This window comes from Rutilus rutilus (genome assembly GCF_951802725.1).
Source record: "Rutilus rutilus genome assembly, chromosome: 16".
In the NCBI taxonomy this organism is placed as follows: Eukaryota; Metazoa; Chordata; class Actinopteri; order Cypriniformes; family Leuciscidae; genus Rutilus; species Rutilus rutilus.
Genome location: NC_140224.1, coordinates 35,652,808 through 35,673,088, shown reverse-complemented (window position 1 = coordinate 35,673,088; position 20,281 = coordinate 35,652,808). Strand labels below are relative to the sequence as shown.

The 20,281-nt window shown below is 39.3% G+C and overlaps 1 protein-coding gene across 1 annotated transcript in view; it reads left to right on the top strand.

Moving 5' to 3' along the window:
- Positions 1-20,280, top strand: part of LOC311306300 (uncharacterized protein) — a gene marked incomplete at both ends in the record, with an annotated part of 32,342 nt that extends 12,062 nt beyond the window's left edge. Inside the window, 12 exons of the mRNA XM_084434623.1 lie at positions 4,352-4,415; positions 13,337-13,621; positions 14,844-14,855; positions 14,938-15,009; positions 15,375-15,659; positions 15,788-16,180; positions 16,434-16,862; positions 17,747-17,866; positions 17,950-18,134; positions 19,322-19,482; positions 19,654-19,899; positions 20,091-20,280. Of these exons, the coding sequence (XP_084290749.1) occupies positions 4,352-4,415; positions 13,337-13,621; positions 14,844-14,855; positions 14,938-15,009; positions 15,375-15,659; positions 15,788-16,180; positions 16,434-16,862; positions 17,747-17,866; positions 17,950-18,134; positions 19,322-19,482; positions 19,654-19,899; positions 20,091-20,280 (2,442 nt within the window). The remainder of the gene's footprint in view (positions 1-4,351; positions 4,416-13,336; positions 13,622-14,843; positions 14,856-14,937; positions 15,010-15,374; positions 15,660-15,787; positions 16,181-16,433; positions 16,863-17,746; positions 17,867-17,949; positions 18,135-19,321; positions 19,483-19,653; positions 19,900-20,090) is intronic.
- Position 20,281: the final 1 nt, after the last annotated feature.

Genomic DNA, 20,281 nt, shown 5'->3' with positions numbered 1-20,281 from the left:
GTAACACTTGTGTCATTACTAGTGGGTTACCATTACCTTTTATTATAAATGATGCATTATTCAAGTTAATTATGAACCTGTATATACTAGTTCTCTTGGAAGTATGAAAAAAATAGTAGTTATTGATTAGCTAATAGTGAACTACCACAATCAACTGAGCACTATTACTTACTAATTTGTTATCAGAGTTTCTTGTTAGTTAATGGTAGTTACTAGAATGTTAATAGTGCGTTACTCATTTGTTCCTGTGTAGTTATTCATTAATGAAGGAACAGTATTCTAAAGTGTTACTGACTTTTTTTTGTTTTTGCTTACATCGCCTCCCTGCTTGTGTTCATTAATTTGTCACTATGGTTACTCATTTGATTAGTTATTGTTATCAGCTGTTGCTGATATGAGCTGTTGCTGATATGAGATCTCTTGGTTTTCTCTCTGTATATATATGTCTGTGTTTCAGTCTTCTGGTGTCGGGTCTCGTTAATGTGGGATCTGAGTTTGGTTATGGTTTACATTCTTTTATTAAAGTTTACTTTGAATCCTTCCTCTTCATCCCATCCTTTAGACATTTTGTTGACTATAAGTAATGTTGCACCCTCATGTCAACGTGTGATTCAGATTGCAAATATGTTCCTGCCAAACATGTTAAGGTAAATATAAGAGCTATTAGATAAAGTTTAATAAGTAGAAATTAAGATAAGGTATGAACTTCTTTTTGTATGTAGTTTTATCCTGTAAAAGGTATTGATTGTGTTCCAGTTGGTCTCTAAGGGTTAACATGCTGAACATGTGAAAGACTCTTTGGCCTGGTATGTCATGACGTAGTATAGCCGGGATATTCAGTATAACAGGTTTCTGAATGTTATCTTACCCTAGACACACATCAGCAAGCTTATAATGAACATTTGGTCAAAGTTGTCTCCAGTTCATTTCAATGAGACGCTAATAAGACTGGATTTGTTTATGGAATGATTAGAGAATATTCATCCTCTTCAGTGTGAGTCTCTATATTACACCTTTATACAGTACATTAGGTTTGAGCTTCACTGAGAGCCAATTAGATACGATCAGCTCCTAATAATTATTCATGCTGTGCAATCATAGAGGAGTGTCTGTTGTCTCCATCGATCATTAGATTATCTTGTTATCATTTTTAACCCTTTTTCTTTTTATCATATGATCATGGTCGGCTGTATTTTTTATGCAGTTGTAACCATTGTTGGAAAAATGTATTGTATGGAATCCAGTCTGGTGATTTCCTCAATAATACAAATCAGTAATTAATGTGGATATACATTTAACTTTAGAACAAGGGGTCAAATTGTCTTTATTACACATTTTTAGCAATTTATTACTCAACTGTAAAACCAACACTAAATAAACATAATGGTTTTATTGTTCAGCTTACTTAATAGATGGTAAATCGCAGAAATATAACATGATGTAAATAACTTAAAAAAAATGTTTTAGGTTGTAAATAATGGTTAAAAGACATGACACTTTATTTCAATAGTCCACTTTAGACATTCTGCAGCCTATAAGTAACTTTGCAACTATATGTCAACTAGCAGTCATTAGTGTTAGTAGACTACAGTATATTAATACAGATATTACTGTATTAATATCTGCTAACACTTTATTTTGATGCTCCCCAACAGACATTCAACTGACTATAAGTAACTTTGTAACTACATGTCAACTTAAACTTAAAACAAACCATTACCTAACAGTCTTCTAAAACTCTATTTAGAGTTAGTTGAGAACAATACCAGGGTAAGTAAATTATGACTTAATTTTTATTTTACGGAAATTATTGATTATGTGTATTATCATGCTTTTCACTTTAGAATACTGATCCAAATAAGTAAATAAATTGTAGCCTATTCTGTAGATTTATAGAGGAGACATTACTGTACTGACACATTTTAAGTGCATGACATGTTTTTTTTTTAATGGTGAGCTTATTTTTAAGTGTGCAACTGAGGAATGTGGAACATTCCTAAAGAGTCAAATTGTTCCTTCTCCGGTAAACCTGTGATTACAGTGTTCACTTAAACTTTCTAAGGCCAGAGGCCAGAGCTGATTCTTTACAGTGTGTCAGTGCAAACAATATATAAAATATAGCCTACACATATAAAATCATTTTATATCAAGTAGACGTTAAATGTGTCATGTTCTTGCTTTAGGAAAATACCCACACGAGTATGTTTAGCCTAATGTTATGTATTCTCTGCAGTCTTTGTAAATCAAGTTCCATGATTAGTATTCGTTAATATTTCTTATTGTTTTTTTTTCCTCAATTGTCAGTACACAAATATTAGATACCCATTTGCCTAATTTTAACATGCTAATTTGCATGCTTTCCCCTCACTTGCACGCTTTTATTGCAGAGATGTTGTTAATTTTGTGGATTTTTTCATTGAACATTTTGCTTGGTACATTCAGTTTAACAGCATTACGTTATGAGGTTTATAACCTAAACTCTTTCAGTTTAACAGTGCATATGCATTTTAAACACTTGCATTATTTTCTTCAGGGGTTGTCTAGCATATTTACTTCTCAGGTATGTGGTATGATCCATTTAAAGCTACACTGTGTAACTTTTGATGCTTAGCAAAAAACACTTTGTTCTATCAAAAGTATATGTGCTCATTTGTGTGTAATTACTTCCACCAACTAATAAAGTATTCTCGTAAGCGTTAAATCTGCCATTTATAATACATACGAGCGAGTGGCTCGAATGGCGGCAGCCATGTTGCGCCTCCATCTTGAAAATACATTCGCCAAAGAGGGACATACCTAAAAATTCAAGCTTCGCCTTTCGCGTTTTACACTCATTGACACCGTGACGAATGCGAGGGGGAGATTACTCGCGACTGCCGGCAGAGTTGAAAGATTGCTGAAGATGGAGGATCACGCCTATTTTCGAGGACATGTAGCAGAGTCGCCAAGGAAGCGAAAGAGAGAATTAAAACGTCAACGCGACAGGCAAATCAGCAAGACCAAAGTCAATATTGGAGTAACTTTTCCCAGATGGAAAGAGCTCATGAGGAGCAAAGATTTTAAAACGGACGCCGAAGTTGCCTGCTTTCTTCTCGACAGGTAATTCAGCCTATTTGTGTAAATTCGAAGTTTTATAGTTACTTGTCTAACCATAGCATGGTTGTGCGTAACACCAGAACGACCTCTAGTATAGAGCCTTTCCCTCTACCTTTAGCTTTCCCTCGCACATCCGTCACATCAACTGATCTTCTGACTCTGCTCACGGAGAAAATTATGTAGCCTTCGCTGTAAACATTGCCTTACGCTATTAATCTCGTTCAATATACAGAATAACGATAGCACTGATACTTTACTAACATTAGTTTGCATTAGTTTGGGATAGCTGTTATTAGCAATGAAATGGTACCAAAATAACAAAAACATAAAACTATTATTCATTTTACATAGAGGTCATAACCTACATGTTAACTGACTAAATAACTAAATGCACTTTGTAATAGTTTTCTAAAGTAACATCATCACTTGAAGGATCACTCATGGACGAAGTCGAACCGGAAGCCATGTTAATCTTGGAATAATACGGCCACCGTAGGAGTTAAAACGCCCTCGGAATTGAAAGGAACAGAAACTAATATTCACTGGGTAGTCATACACAATTTCAATGCTAGATGGGGGAAAATATCACACAGTGAAGCTTTAATGTGTGGCATTTAAGCATTATTAGCCTTATATCAAGCCTCATTTAGGGCGGGTCTAGAGTAGAGAACACGATCTGAGCCAACAAGACACTCTTATAAAAGATTTAATTATCTCAATGAGACTTTTTCTTGATTAAATAAAAGTGCTATATTTGTAAAACTGTTTTGGAAAAAGTGCTAAAAATAAAACTAGCTGTCATCCAATCTACTGTACATTCACATTTAAGCACAGAGTAGAAGAATGTCTTTCCGAGAGACGTTTTCACAAGGGAAAAAAAGTTTAAATAACAAATACCTATATGTCACATGAAAATTGAAAACTGGTTTACGGTATTTAGAAATGACCTCTAGTTCCAGTAAAGTTCCACCCACAGTTTTAAAGGCACTGATAAGATTGTGAGCTCTGCAGTTCAGCATCACTGTATTGAACTTACTGAAGAGAGAATCTCCCAGAGTTTGCTCTGATCTCAGTATTTCAAGTTATTTCTCTTTATTTTAGCCCATCTAAATTTTATATTAAAAGTATTATTAAAACATACATTTTTAAATATCTGTGAATGTTATAGTTGTTTTTCAAATATCCACAACAAACATGCAATAAAATATAAGAAACATTTTTCATTTGTGTGTGTATGTTGAATATGTGTGTGCAGGTGCCGTTCGTCACAATGAGGTTTCTGATCTCACTGTGTGTGTCACTGCTGCTGCTGATTAATGGTGAGTGAGAACTGAGCACAGTGTGTTTGTGGCATTTATCTACTGCACAACTTGTTTTGCGTTCAGTCATTATAGGAAACCACAGCTCTTGCAACACACTCACGACACACAACCTCACACTCCAAGGTTATAGCGCACTTCACAACTATGCCGTCTTTATCGCCCAATATCGATTAATATACAATTAATATCTAAAATATTAGAGAAAGGTTTTTTTTACTTGAAATTACTAAATTTTTATTGGAGAATGATATCCTGGATAGTTTCCAATCTGGATTCAGAGCTGGGCACAGTACAGAGACAGCTCTGGTAAAAGTGTTGAATGACCTGTTAATAGCAATTGATTCTGGGCTTGCAGTTGTTTTAATTACATTGGATCTCAGTGCTGCATTCAACACTGTTGATCATTTGATTCTTGTAGACCGGTTGGAGTGTGAGGTTAGCATTCATGGAAGAGCGTTACAATGGTTTCACTCATATCTAGGACAAAATATTCTGTGTTAATTTTGCAAATGCTTCATCCTCTGCTGCCACTTTAAAATATAGTCTTCCTCAATGCCCTCTTTCAAGTCCTACATTGTTTTCTTTGTACATGTGTCCTTTGGGTTCTATTTGTCGTCGCTATGACATTTCCTATCAGATGTATGAAGATGACACACAGATTTATATACCTCTCAAAGTCGGTAACGAGTGGTCCCTCAAGTCCTTGTTGGACTGTTTGAATGAGCATAAGTTTGGCTGTCTAAAAACTATCTTCAACTAAATGAAAAAAAGTCTCAAATTATAATATTTGGTCCACCAAAATACAAAGAGAAGATAGCCCAGTACTCTTGCTCCATTAGAAATGACGTTGAAAGATAGTGTGAGAAATCTTGGTGTAATAATTGACTCATCCCTAAGCTTTGATAAACAGATACATTCTGTTGTAAAGAATAGTTTGATTGATTTCTAAGATAAAACCCTTTCTTGGTTTTAAAGATTTGGAGGTCGTTGTCCATGCTTTTATTATGTCAAGACTGGACTACTGCAACTCTCTCTATGCAGGGATCTGTCAACGTCGTCTATGCCGTCTGCAGCTGGTGTAGAACGCTGCGGCTGCGCTTCTGACTGGCACTAAAAAAAGGGACCACATTACCCCAGTATTATCCTTTCTTCATTGGGATTGATTATAAGATTTTGTTAATGGTTTTTAAAGCACTGCATAACATGTCCCCAAATTACATTGCTGACCTTTTAGGATCTTACATATCAGGTAGGACATTAAGACCAACAAACCAATTTTTGCTGGCTGTCCCTTATTCTAAAAAGAAGTCAAAGGGTGACCAAGCTTTTTCAGTTGCGGCTCTCAAACTGTGGAACAGTCTTTCCCTTTATATCCGGCAAGCTCCAACAATAGAAATATTTTAACTTTGCTTTTTAACTTAGCTTTTAGTTAAGGGTATTGTACATTGTAGTTATAACTTATTTTTATTCAGTTTTCTTTTTCTCTACACTGATCTCACGGTAACACTTTATATTACGACCCGCAAACAACTGCGTAAGTAAACCGAAATTACGGTGTACGTTTCTGTAATTATAGTGTACTTCCGTGTAGGTACAAGGGAACAATATGTTAAGTTTTGAGTTATAAAGGGGTAACAAGCAGATATACAACCTGCAAAGAACTTCGTAAGTAAACCGAAATTACGGTGTATGTTTCTGTAATTATAGTGTACCTCCGTGTAGGTATAAGGGAACAATATGTTAAGTTTTGGGTGATAAAGGGGTACAACCAGATATACAAGAAAATTATTTATAATGTAATTATTTTAAAAATGGTACCTATTCTGTTAATATATTCCAGGCCAAAATTGTACGTCTGTTGTATATAAAAGTTTATCACATTTCTGGCAAAAATGTTCTTGTGCAATGTAGTTACAGGGTAATTTTGACACCTGTGGGTTGTAAATTAAACTTTGTTGTTTGAGTATACTGTAGAAAATACAATACTTTATTAAGACGAAAAAGTTTTGAATTTTTTTTGTAAAATAAAAGTCAGAAATTAAATGGGATCCTTTATTGTATATTTACTGCACTTACCCTGTAACTACACAGAACAAGGGGGTAACAAGCTCCACTTTAATTTACAGCCCCCAGGAGTTACACTTATCCTGTAAATACACAGTTGAAACGGGTAACAAACACTACTTACTATGTAACAATACGAAACAACACTATTTGCACAGTAATTACAGAGAAAGGTACTCTTATAAAAAAATAAAAAAATAAAAAAAAAAAGTTTAATTTCACAGTATATTTGCCCTGACATTTAAGTGTCATTGCAATACTTACTTGGCTTAATGTTAAGTAGTTTAGTAAAAAAAAGCCAATAAATAGAATTGCCAATGTTTTTCAAAATCAGCTGTTTATAAAATTGTTTCAGATTCAATTTTTATCATACTGTGCTTACATACAGCCATATATATATACAGTATATATAAGTTTAATTTACAACCCACAGATTTCAAAATTACAGGTTGTATATTTGCTTGTTACCCCTTTATTACCCAAAACTTAACATATTGTTCCCTTATACCTACACGGAAGTATAATTACAGAAACGTACACCGTAATTTCGGTTTACTTACGCAGTTGTTTGCGGGTCGTAATATAAAGTGTTACCATGTTTTTATATATGTATGTTTTATTGTTTTTAGTTATAACTGTGAAGCACTTTGGGCAACAGCGTTGCTATTTAATGTGCTATATAAATAAATATTTATTTTCCATTCCCATTTCCACCTCAGATTAAAAATAATAAAATAAATAAATTAGGTATTTCTGACTCTATATCTCACAATTGTGACTTTATATGTAGTAATTTCTAATTAATTTCACACGTACTGTGCAAGTAAATATATTTACTTATGCCTTCTGTACATGTAATTTGAAGAGCTATTTTTTATTTAATAGCCTATTCATTTTTTTTTTTTTTTCAGATGCAAGCAACATGGACACTACTGTCATGCAAGAGACAACCACAGCTGAAACTACAACCATAGCCATTACGACTGGTAATGTAATGTTCTATGTTACACTCTGGACGATTATTAATTTCTTTTCTGGAAGACCATTCATTCATTCGTTCGTTCGTTCGAAAATTAACTTCACACAAATATACAATAACACCTTATTTCAATAGTCCACTTTTAGACATTCTGAGACGGTGAGTTTACACGCGCATTCAGATGTGAGTGTGGGACTCCAGGTCCTTGACTGCAGGCTGGTGTATTACCGAAAGCATCAGAGGCAGACGGGCTAATATGGTCATACTTCCTGGTTCTGGTAAGAACTCTAGCTGCTGCATTTTGGACCAGCTGTAGTTTGTTTATTAAGCGTGCAGGGCAACCACCCATAATAGCATTACAATAATCTATCCTTGATGTCATGAATGCATGAACTAATTGTTCTGCATTTTTCATTGAGAGCATATGACGTAATTTAGATATATTTTTAAGATGAAAAAAAGACGAATGCCCCGATCGATGCCGGGTTGGGGACCTAGTAACATTGCCGTATTCAGTCCCGGAACGCGCGCTGTGTGAACAAAAGCCGTAATAAAGCCGTGTCATAGTGATGACGCTGAAGCGCGGGATCGTTCGCCAGCTGTGAAACGGTACGTAATGCGCAAGTTTCGAATCAGAGTAAAAAATGCACAAGCGTGGTTCCTCGAGAGAGAAATCGCAGCTCATCAGCAAACTTAAGACGCTGCTGAGACATTGCAAGTCACATCGATGTCACGTGTCTTTACGGGATTTTTACTCTGATTGCGGAAAATCACTGGCAGTGTGAATGAACCAAAATCGAACGAACCCGGGTCAAATCCCGGGTCACTTTATCTGTGTATTTTCCGGAATCTCTGTGTGAAAGGGGCTATAGAGAGATACAACCACGATCGGATGATAAGAGCAAATCATGCGTGACTCTAATGAGAGCAGTCTCAGACTCAGTACTTGCAGATATCATTTCTTTCTAAAAAGCAACATAGTTGTGAAGATACTGGCTTTTCTTGTATCATTGACAGAAAAGGTATATTTGAGATCGGCCTGTAATTGACTAGTTCTGTGGGCTCAAGTTGCGTTTTTTTAACAAGCGGTTTAATCATAGCCAGCTTAAAAGTTTTTAGTACGTATCCTAAAGACAAAGATGAATTAATGATATTAAGAAGAAGATCTATGACCTCTGGAAGCATCTCTTTCAGTAGCTTAGTCAGTATAGGGTCTAACATACATATTGTCAATTTAAATGATTTAATGAGTTTAGCAAATTCTTCCTCTCCTATATCCGTTTCTTGAAAATGGCTAAAGACTCAGCAACTCGGGTTGAGCTAGGCAGGGCATTCTACCAGTATGGAACAGTTATGGTAAAGGTACATGAAAGTGATTTTGTGCCTCTTTGGGATGGCACCACATTTACTTGGAGAACACAAGCTTCTGGAGGGCACATGGGTCTGAAGTTGTATAGGTATAGGGGTGCAGAGCCAGTGGTTGTTCTGTAGGCAAACATCAGTACCTTGAATTTGATGCGAGCAGCAATTGGCAACCAGTTCAAGTTTATGAAGAGAGATGTGATGTGAGGTTTGCAAGATTGAGTTAAAGGTGTTGGTCCTTCATCCAGCAAGAAATTTCTGTCAGGCAGGCCGAGATGCGAGTAGCTACGGTTGGATCATCTGGCTGGAATGAGAGGTAGAGTTGTTTGTCATCAGCGTAGCAGTGATAGGAAAAAACATGTTTTTAAATGACAAATCCTAGTGATGACATGTAGAAGGAGAAGAGAAGTGGTCCAAGTACTGAGCCCTGAGGCACCCCAGTAGCTAGATGCTGTGATTTAGACACCTCACCCCTCCACAACAACCTGAAGGACCTACCTAAAAGAGATAAGACTTAAATCATTGAAGTGTGGTTCCTGAGATGCCCTTCGTCATGAGGGTTGACAGGAGGATCTGGTGGTTAACTATGTCAAAAGCAGCAGACAGATCCAGCAAGATGAGTACTGAGGATCTCTTCAATAACCGAGTGCAGGGCTGTCTCAGTTGGTTGGCCCCTTTTGAAACCAGACTGGTTGTTGTCCAGGAGGTTGTTCTGTGTAAGAAAGTTAGAGACTTAGTTGAACACGACTCATTCAAGTGTTTAGCAATGAAGAGTGTGAAGAAGTGACCTACTTCACCGCTGTAAGCGGCAGCACTGGCGCACATAATCAAACACACACACATACACGCAACAACCGCACACTTTTCTCTCCATATTTCCCTTCTGTTATTCCCTCCGGACATTTACATTTACATTTACATTTACATTTAGTCATTTAGCAGACGCTTTTATCCAAAGCGACTTACAAATTAGGACTAAATAAAGCGAGTCATCATGAAGAGGCAAAAACAACAACAACGCAAGAAGTGCTCAGAATACAAAGTTCAGGCATTATTCAGAGTAGCATAAGTCTGATAAGTGATGTTTCAAAGGAATTTTTTTTTTTATTTTTTTTTTTTTTTATGAGGTTAAGTGCTCACGGAAGAGATGGGTTTTCAGCTGTTTTTTGAATGTTGCCAGTGATTCTGCATTCCGGATGAGGCCGGGGAGAGCGTTCCACCAGCATGGAGACATATCACTCATACTCATTATTTGTTTGTTTTATGTATTAATATTAAATTGTGTGTTATATGTTGGTGTAAACGGGTTGCTGGGAGCTGCGCCGGCAAACTCGAGCTCAGGTAGGGCGAGCGGATATGACGTCATCGAACTATGCCGCGCTGGCGCAGTGGACCGGAACCCGGTGAAACCATGTTGTGTCTATATGTGGGGTACCCAAGTTTTAGGTTAAAAGACAAATGGTAATTTGAGTTATGGTTGTCTAGTTTATTATGTTGTTATCCATCCATCCATCTTCTTCCGCTTATCCGGGGCCGGGTCGCGGGGGCAGCAGTCTAAGCAGGGATGCCCAGACTTCCCTCTCCCTAGACACTTCCTCCAGCTCTTCCGGGGGGACACCGAGGCGTTCCCAGGCCAGCCGGGAGACATAGTCCCTGCAGCGTGTCCTAGGTCTTCCCCGGGGTCTCCTCCCGGTGGGACATGCCCGGAACACCTTCCCGGGAAGGCGTCCAGGAGGCATCCAGAAAAGATGCCCGAGCCACCTCAGCTGGCCCCTCTCGATGTGGAGGAGCAGCGGCTCTACTCTGAGCTCCTCCCGAGTGACTGAGCTTCTCACCCTATCTCTAAGGGATCGCCCAGCCACCCTGCGGAGAAAGCTCATTTCGGCCGCTTGTATCTGGGATCTTGTCCTTTCGGTCATGACCCACAGCTCATGACCATAGGTGAGAGTAGGAACGTAGATTGACCGGTAAATCGAGAACTTCGCCTTGCGGCTCAGCTCCTTCTTCACCACGACAGACCGGTACAGCGACTGCATTACTGCAGAAGCTGCACCGATCCGTCTGTCAATCTCCCGTTCCATCCTTCCCTCACTCGTGAACAAGACCCCAAGATACTTGAACTCCACTTGAGGCAGGAACTCTCCACCAACCTGAAGTGGGCAAACCACCCTTTTCCGACTGAGAACCATGGCCTCAGATTTGGAGGTGCTGATTCTCATCCCAGCCGCTTCACACTCGGCTGCAAACCGTCCCAGTGCATGCTGAAAGTCCTGGTCTGATGGGGCCAGCACGACAACATCATCCGCAAAGAGCAGAGAAGAAATCGTGCGGTCCCCAAACCTGACCCCCTCCGGCCCCTGGCTGCACCTAGAAATTCTGTCCATAAAAATTATGAACAGAACTGCGACAAAGGGCAGCCCTGCCGGAGTCCAACATGCACCGGGAACAAGTCTGACTTACTGCCGGCAATGCGAACCAAGCTCCTGCTCCGGTCGTACAGGGACCAGGTAGCCCTTAGCAAAGGGCCCCGAACCCCATACTCCCAGAGCACCCTCCACAAGATGCCGCGAGGGACACAGTCGAATGCCTTCTCCAAATCCACAAAGCACATGTGGATTGGTTGGGCAAACTCCCAAGAACCCTCCTGCACCCTGTAGAGGGTATAGAGCTGATCCAGTGTTCCACTACCGGGACGAAAACCACACTGTTCCTCCTGAATCCGAGGTTCTACTATCGGCCGGATTCTCCTCTCCAGTACCCTGGAATAGACTTTCCCGGGGAGGCTGAGAAGTGTGATCCCCCTATAGTTGCAGAACACCCTCCGGTCCCCCTTCTTAAAAAGAGGGACCACCACCCCGGTCTGCCAGTCCAAAAGTACTGTCCCTGACCGCCACGCGATGCTGCAGAGGCGTGTCAGCCAAGACAGCCCCGCAACATCCAGAGACTTGAGGTACTCGGGGCGGATCTCATCCACCCCCGGTGCCTTGCCACCGAGGAGTTTCTTGACTACCTCGGTGACTTCAGCCCGGGTGATGGACGAGTCCACCCCTGAGCCCTCAGCTTCTGCTTCCTCAATGGAAGACGTGACGGCGGGATTGAGGAGATCCTCGAAGTATTTCTTCCACCGTCCGGTGATATCCCCAGTCGAGGTCAACAGCTGCCCACCTCCACTGTAAACAGCGTTGGTAGGGCACTGCTTCCCCCTCCTGAGGCGCCAGACGGTTTGCCAGAATCTCTTTGAGGCTGACCGATATTCCTTCTCCATGGCCTCACCGAACTCCTCCCAGGCCCGAGTTTTTGCCTCCCCAACCACCCGGGCTGCAGTCTGCTTGGCCCGTCGGTACCCGTCAGCTGCCCCAGGAGTCCCACAAGCCAGCCAGGCCCGATAGGACTCCTTCAGCTTGACGGCATCCCTTACTTCCGGTGTCCACCATCGGGTTCGGGGATTGCCGCCTCGACAGGCACCGGAGACTTTACGGCCACAGCTCCGAGTGGCTGTGTTGACAATGGAGGTGGAGAACATGGTCCACTCGGACTCATTATCTCCAGACTCCCTCGGGATCTGGTCGAAGCTCTGTCGGAGGTGGGAGTTGAAGATCTCTCTGACAGGGGATTCGGCCAAACGTTCCAAACAGACCCTCACAGTACGTTTGGGTCTGCCGAGTCTGTCCAGCTTCCTCCCCCGCTGGACACACTGGACACACACACACGGAATATTATGCTGTTATGTTTATTGAAAGTAGTTTGTATAAAGTTTGTTTTGTTATAAGGTTGGAGTTTATGTCAATCTGAATGTGGAAGATATCACCTTATGACACTTGCCAATTAATGGTGGTGCCTGAAAAAAAGGCCGGAGTCTGGCCTTTAAAAGCAGCTGCCAGACTCCAGAACAGGACTTGTTTACCAAGTCGAGCCAATGTGCTATAACGTTGTGAGCTATAACTATATCGTATATTGTGAATACTTGTGAGTTTGTGTACATATTCGTCAAGTTAAATCTCTTTGATTTATTTTGTTGTTTTATTTTTGCTGTTTTGTTACTTTGTTTTACGGGACTGTGCACTTGTGTATGTATGTATGTATGTATGTATGTATGTATGTATATATATATATATATATATATATATATATATTCACTGCTGGATTATTGGACTTTTCGGGCACTTGTAAATAAATACCACCATACTTTGAAGAGTGCTATGGGTTGAGCCATCTTTTTTTTTTTTTTTTTGGACTGTAACACGTCCGCAGTAGACTCGAGGTGACCCAGTTGTGCCTGCCAAAGGTTTACTCCATCACAAACGGAAGAAGGGATACTGGTCCGTAGTTAATTTGTGAAAGAGGGCTATAAAAGGATACACTTGCAGATGTCAGTTTATCTAATAATCCATTCTCAGTCTGCCATCCAAATATCTTCTATTTCATACAGACACAGATATTAGATGTTTACCTGTACTCTTGTTTTTGCCACCACAGTGACTAAGTGAACTGTCTTTTTTCTTTATTCTCTCAGAACCTACAACTTCCATCTCTGATCCATGCTATGATTATAACACTCTTGATGAATATTGGAGAGACATACAGCAAAGCCTATATCAGTACTATGGACATGATGACACTCTTGTTGAATGGAGTGGCTGGTATCGGCTGTATGTGAATGGAGAAAGTGCCCAGATGTCCGAGTGGTGTGTGAGTAATGCTGGATGTGGTGGTTACACTGCACTGTATCTCAGCGGTTCTCATCCAACACTTGAGGATGGAGTGGTGACCCGTGAAATTGTGGGAACTTATGCACAGGGTTGGTTGTATTGGTGGTGGTATTACAATCTGTGTGGCTACTACAGATCCACGCCCATCCGAGTCAAAGCCTGTCCAGGATAATATTACGTCTATGAATTTATCAAACCCATCATATCAGCTCCAGGGCCTATGTACTGTGCAGGTGAAATTTTAACTGTTCTGTTGAACTCTTGATTTTTTTAATGTTTTTTTTTATGTCACTGTCAAGAGTAAATGCTCTTTCTGTTAGATAATTTAAAGGGATACTCCACTTTTTTGGGAAATAGGCTCATTTTACAACTCCCCCAGAGTTAAACAGTTGAGTTTTACCGTTTTTATTCTTGATTCTTCTGTAGTTACATCGTGTACTAAGACCGACGGAAAATGTAAAGTTGCGAAAGTCGCCATATCAGCCTAGAAAATCGCAACTTTACATTTTCCGTCGGTCTTAGTACACGATGTAACTACAGAAGAGTCAAGTTTTAAATAGGAAAAATATCGAAACTCTTTGGTCATTTTTTTGAGAGAGATGCTAATGGTCCTGTCCGATTCAATGATCTATGCTAAGCTATGCTAAAAGTGGTACTGCCAGACCCGGAGATCGGCTGAATGGATTCGAAAACGGTAAAACTCAACTGTTTAACTCTGGGGGAGTTGTAAAATGAACCTATTTCCAAAAAAAGTGGAGTATCCCTTTAACATGCATCTTAACTGATTATTTAATGAAAAAAAGCAGGTTTAACTAGTTAGAATCAATGTGCAGTCCATTATCCATTATGTTTATAGGTTACTATATCAGTAGCACTCACATAGATCTCATGTTATTTGTAACACAATTCTGTTTGTTCAATAATTAATATACATACTGTATATGAACACATTGTAATATTACTCAACAGTCCTCTTGTGCTGATTTGTAGTAAAGTATTTATCAGAAAAACTTGATTATTCGCATAGTTTTGTTGGAATGGCAAATTTGTTGGAATGTCTGGTACCGGCTTTTCTACTATGGAATGGACATCCGGATGCCAGAGACCTGTGTTAGTTCATACAGCTGTAATGCATACATCAATATGTGGCTCAATGATCCTCACCCTCAGATAGAGGATGGAGTGGTGACCAGGGAGGTCTGTGGAGGGACTTATTGGGGAGGCTGCTGTGAATACAAGTCAAGACCCATCAGAGTGAAAGCGTGTCCAGACAATTACTATGTCTTGTGAATCCACCCTTTATCTGTTCAGGATACTGCACAGGTACTTTTTTTTCTCATTTTGTTTAAGTCTTTCAAAGTTTTTAAAATTATTTCTCTCATGACATAAATTTGCTCTTTTTTAGATGTCAACACTATTTCACAGGCAGTTTCCAATATAAATCCTGACATAATCACTGGATCCAGCATCACCTTGAGTAAGTTGTAAAGAAAATATGAATGTTAATAAAAATGATCTCAATCTAAGTTTTTTTTTTTCTAGTTTCTTTCCAATGAAGGTTTTGGATTATAGTTTAAAATGTAATTTTTATGCATAAACTTTTTCACTATTACACTGTCACATTGTGTGTGAATGATTTAAGAATCTCATGATTATTATAGAGTTTGACTGGTTTAGATTTGCACTTGTGAAGTTCCTCATTGAAATATAACTTGTCTGTTTTAATCTCATCTCTCAGTAACAGATTATGACCCGTGCAATAACTACAACATACTCGACAACTACTGGAGAAGCACACACAATTGTTTGGATTCATATCTGATCATGATGACATTCATGTAGAATGGGATGGCTGGTATCGACTCTTCATTGATGGATCAAGTGCTCAGATGGCTGAGTGGTGTTTTTATTACATGTCATGTGGAGGTTTTAGTTCTCTGTACCTTGGTGACCCTCATCCTCGGCTAGAAGATGGAGTTGTTACACGTGAAATTTACGGTTCTTACTATTATCAGTGTAGTCACTACAGATCCAACCCAATCCAAGTCAAAGCTTGTCCGGGAAATTATTATGTCTACAAATTTACCAGGCCAACTCTTTCAATCCCAGCTCCTGTATATTGTGCAGGTATATTCATTCATCTTTATATTTGACATGCTTATCATGAATGGTATTTTTTTTTACATTCTTCTTATTATCTTGAATACATTTAAACTACATTATATAGTGCTGTCTTTCTACTTTTTCCACAATAGTACCTTTCTCCACCCCAAGTGTCGATCCCTGCCACAACTATACCAGTCTGGATGAGCCTTGGAGAGCCACAGACAACTCTTACTATAGTAACTATGTCACGTGTGATTATAATGTGGAGTGGAATGGCTGGTATAGGCTGTTCTACAATGGTGAAAATGCTCAGATACCAGATTCATGTGTAAATCAAGGCATGTGTGGCACTCTTTCCCCACTGTGGCTCAGCGGCCCTCACCCACAGCTGGAAGATGGAGTGGTCACCCGTCAGGTCTGTGTCTCCTCAGGGAGTGGCTGCTGTACTTACACATCCCACCCTATAAGAGTCAAAGCCTGTCCAGGAAATTACTATGTTTATGAGTTTGTCAAGCCAATATTTTGTGGAGTTTACTGTGTAGGTGAGAATTTATTCTTATGCACAATTATTTTTCTGGATTTTTTTTAATTATTTTTTTTTAATTATTGATATTGAGATAAAATGTTGCTAACACCAGAAGCCTCAAGTCAGTCCATCTCATCAGCGTCTACAACAACAGAGACGATCCAATCTATAGAATCCATGACTCCACCAATCACAACCACTGGTAAAGTATTGTCTTGCTTCCTTCATAAACTCTCATGAGCATCTTTTTGAACATGTGTTTTTATTAGACATGATATTTTTTATGAGACATGATTTATTAGATGATCACTCAACAGCTCCCCCTGTTGACCCCTGCTACAACTACAATGTCCTGGATGATCCATGGAGAGCCACCAAAAATCAATATTCCTCTAAAATAAAGTGTGACTCTGCGGTCAGCTGGAACGGCTGGTACCGTCTCTTCATTCAGGGTCAGAGCGTTCAGATGCCAGACACATGTGTTGATGAGTATAGTTGTGGCACTGATGCTCCACTGTGGCTGAACGGAGGACATCCAACAGTTGAGGATGGAGTGGTCACTCGAGATGTCTGCGGTCACTGGAGTAATAACTGCTGCTATTTCCAATCCAATCCCATTAAAGTCAAAGCCTGTCCAGGAGATTATTATGTCTATGAGTTTGTGAGCCCAACTACCTGCAGTTTGGCATACTGTGCAGGTAAATATATTTACATGTGCCCTTCGTTTATGTAAGAGAACCTTGTTGGTAACACTTTATTTTGATAGTCCACTTTAGACATTCTATTATCTATAAGTAACTTTGCAACTAACTGTCATTAGAGTATTAGTAGACTGTCTGCTTAATATTTGCTAACACTTTATTTTGATGGTCCCCAACAGATATTCTACTGACTATAAGTAACTTGACATTTACAGGTCAACTTATTCTACTAACCTGAACGCTAACACCTAACCATAACCTAACTGTCTACTGACAGTCTACTACAGTCTACTAATACTTAGTTAGTTGACATGTAGTTGCAAAGTTACTTATAGTTAGTAGAATGTCTAAAGTGGACTATCAAAATAAAGTGGAACCTACTTGTTGTTTTTGAATGTAATATTTATAATTTATTTTAGATGCAAGCCACATAAACACTAGCAATTGTCACGCCAACCACAACCGAAACCAACCAAAACCGAAATTACAACAAAATAAACTACAACAGGTGACACTACGACTGATAATATAATGTAATGTGTTACCTGGAAGGGTAGACCGAAACATGTAAATACACATTTCAATGAAAACATGTCTGTTGACAGTTACACTATTAGCTGGGGTTACTTTGCATTACGTTACATCATCACCTCCTTTTGTTACATCAGACGCCCCCTCTTCAGCGGTCCACTGATGCCGGCTCTGTTTGTGGGTCTCAAAGGGAAAATTATTTTAAATTATGAAATGGCCTCTTTAATTTACTAGAAAAAAAAAAAAAATTTGATTACCTTAAGGAATACAGAGCAATAATTATTCAGGGGCCCAAAATGTTAAGTTCTGACTTTGTGTTGTATTTCATCTATCTGTGCTTTTCCTCTTAGATGTGAGAGATCGCTGTTCTGAACTCAGCTGCTCTGAGGATGAATGGTGTGGGAAGAAAAATTGTGTTTATGGCTGTTTATGTAACGATGACCAACCCAGACCACAACCTGACTCTTTTGGTTGGTATTATAAAAAAATGTAAATAAAAGTTTTTGGTCATTTATGTATTTAAAAAATTCTGACAATCTTTGTTCTCTCTCAGAGTTCTCAGAAACCTGTGAAAGCAGCTCTGGCTCCATATCTGTGTCTCGCTGTCAGCTCTTTGAGGCTGGTTTTCCAGCTGATGTCTTACACCTCAATGATCCCAGCTGCAAAGGAACGGTCCGGAATGGCAGAGTGGAATTCCATTTTGATAACGATGAACACATCTGTGGTACAAATCTTCTGGTAGGTTTAACTATGTATAAATTATTTAGTACACAATCTAAACATTTGTAGTGTCTGATAGAACCAACAGAGTTTTATCTGACCACTTAGGGAATCTCTTTGAGACTTTGAGAAGTCTGTAGAAAGGTCTGTAAGGATACTGAATCTGTAACAACAAAATAAAGGGCCCAAACAGACCTCCCTAAAGACTTCTCAAAGTCTCAAAGAGATTCAGTGGGGAAGGATACACAACATAATCCAACAAAAGACACTGGAACTTGTGCCCACATTCTCCACCATTAATATGTAACACTATTATTGTGCTTGACTGATACGTTTTGGGCTTTGTAGTTTCTAATGTTATGTCTAATGTTGATTTACTAAAAAAGTTGCTTCACAAAAAACAAAACATATATATATTTATTTTCTTTCTATTTTTAAAATCTATTTTGTCTATATACATTAAGTGCAAATATCCCACCTTATTGGCAAAGGCTATTTACACTAACTCTGCCTAACATTGTCTGATTGAGCCAGACAAAAAGAAACATCTGAAAACAAGAGAAGCGGCATGGAGAGTAAGGCAGCTGGCGTTAGCTTTCGACGCAACTGACCCCATATCAAATCAGCGTTTTTCCAAGCTCATTCTCCCTTTTCCCATCACATATCAGCTCCGAGAGGTGTTTATTTAAAAAAAAAAGAATAAAGTGCCCAACAGGTATTTAATTGTAGGAATAAAGTGTTTAACAGGAATTTAATTGGCCTATAATTGAAACTGGATGTTGAGTCTTCGCGTTGATCGGACGGGCTGAGACATTGACGCGACACGTGCAGCTCTTATTACCACACTCAAAACCATGGCTCCCTTCCTGGACCTTCGAGGACCTTTACTGACCAGTAGGTTCAATATGATAGGGTCAGGGGAAGGTGTAGTGTGGACTTTAGGGACAGAGACAAGTAATGTCCCAGTAAGGTAGCATACATTTATTATTATTGCAGACTGTTTTATTATCTTATTAATTATTACTACAATACCCTAAGATTCAAATAGTAAATGCCACTATTTGCACGAAGTATAAATAGCATCTAACTACTTTTTTTTTCTTCGTGCAAAGAAAATACGGCTGTAGTGCAAATGACTGCTGCCTTTTTAAATACCTTGAATTCAATTTAGGCTAAATTACAAATGTTATATTTGTTGTCCACAGGCTAACGGCACCCACTTCATCTATGATAACTTTATTCTGGGGACACCGAGGTCAGAAGATCTCATCATCAGCAGAGAGAAAATCCTGAAGCTTTCTTTCAGCTGTGCTTATCCTCAATCACAAACACTTTCCATGAATGTGGAAATCAACCCACTGGAGAGGTGCGAGTCAAATAAAAATACAAATTCTGGTTTCAGCAATGCTACTGTTATTAAAGGAGTAGTTCACCAAAACTGAATATTGTGTGTTTGTGTTTAATATATATGACTCCTAAAGCAGAATTTTAGCAAAACAAAGAGGTTTTAACACAGATCTATTCATTATTTCAACAGCATTGTGCACAAGACTCTTCCCGCTGGTGAAGGCAGATATCAGGTCCGGATGATTCCATATGAGGATGATGAGTTTACCCGGCCCTTCACTGGTCGTGTGGATCCAGAGCTCAACCAGGAGATGCATGTGGAAGTTCGTGTTGAGGGGGTCGACAGCCGCCAGTTTGCCCTGGTGATGGACACGTGTTGGGCTACACCTGTGAATGATCCTGATTACAGCCTCCGCTGGGATCTCATCCTTTCAGAGTAAAGGAGGGCTTCTTTCTATTCTTTTAAGCCTATAGCCTTAACTCAATGTAACATTTGAATAAATAATACTCATATCACTTTTAGCATTGCCTTACATGTTTTGTCTTTCAATATTTCAGAACTAAAGCATGAGATCATTTGAAACAGTTTTTTTCTGAAACAGAATTTGTCATTATCGATATTCTCAGGTGTCCAAATCCAAATGACGACACAGTGGAGCTGCTGCAGAACGGCGTCTCGACATCCAGCCGTTTCTCCTTCAGGATGTTTATCTTCACTGCAAACTCCACTAAGCTTTACCTGCACTGTACTGTTCAAAAAAGATACTCTTCCAATGAACATTCACACAGTAAGCCACCATCGTTCATTGCACAATAAA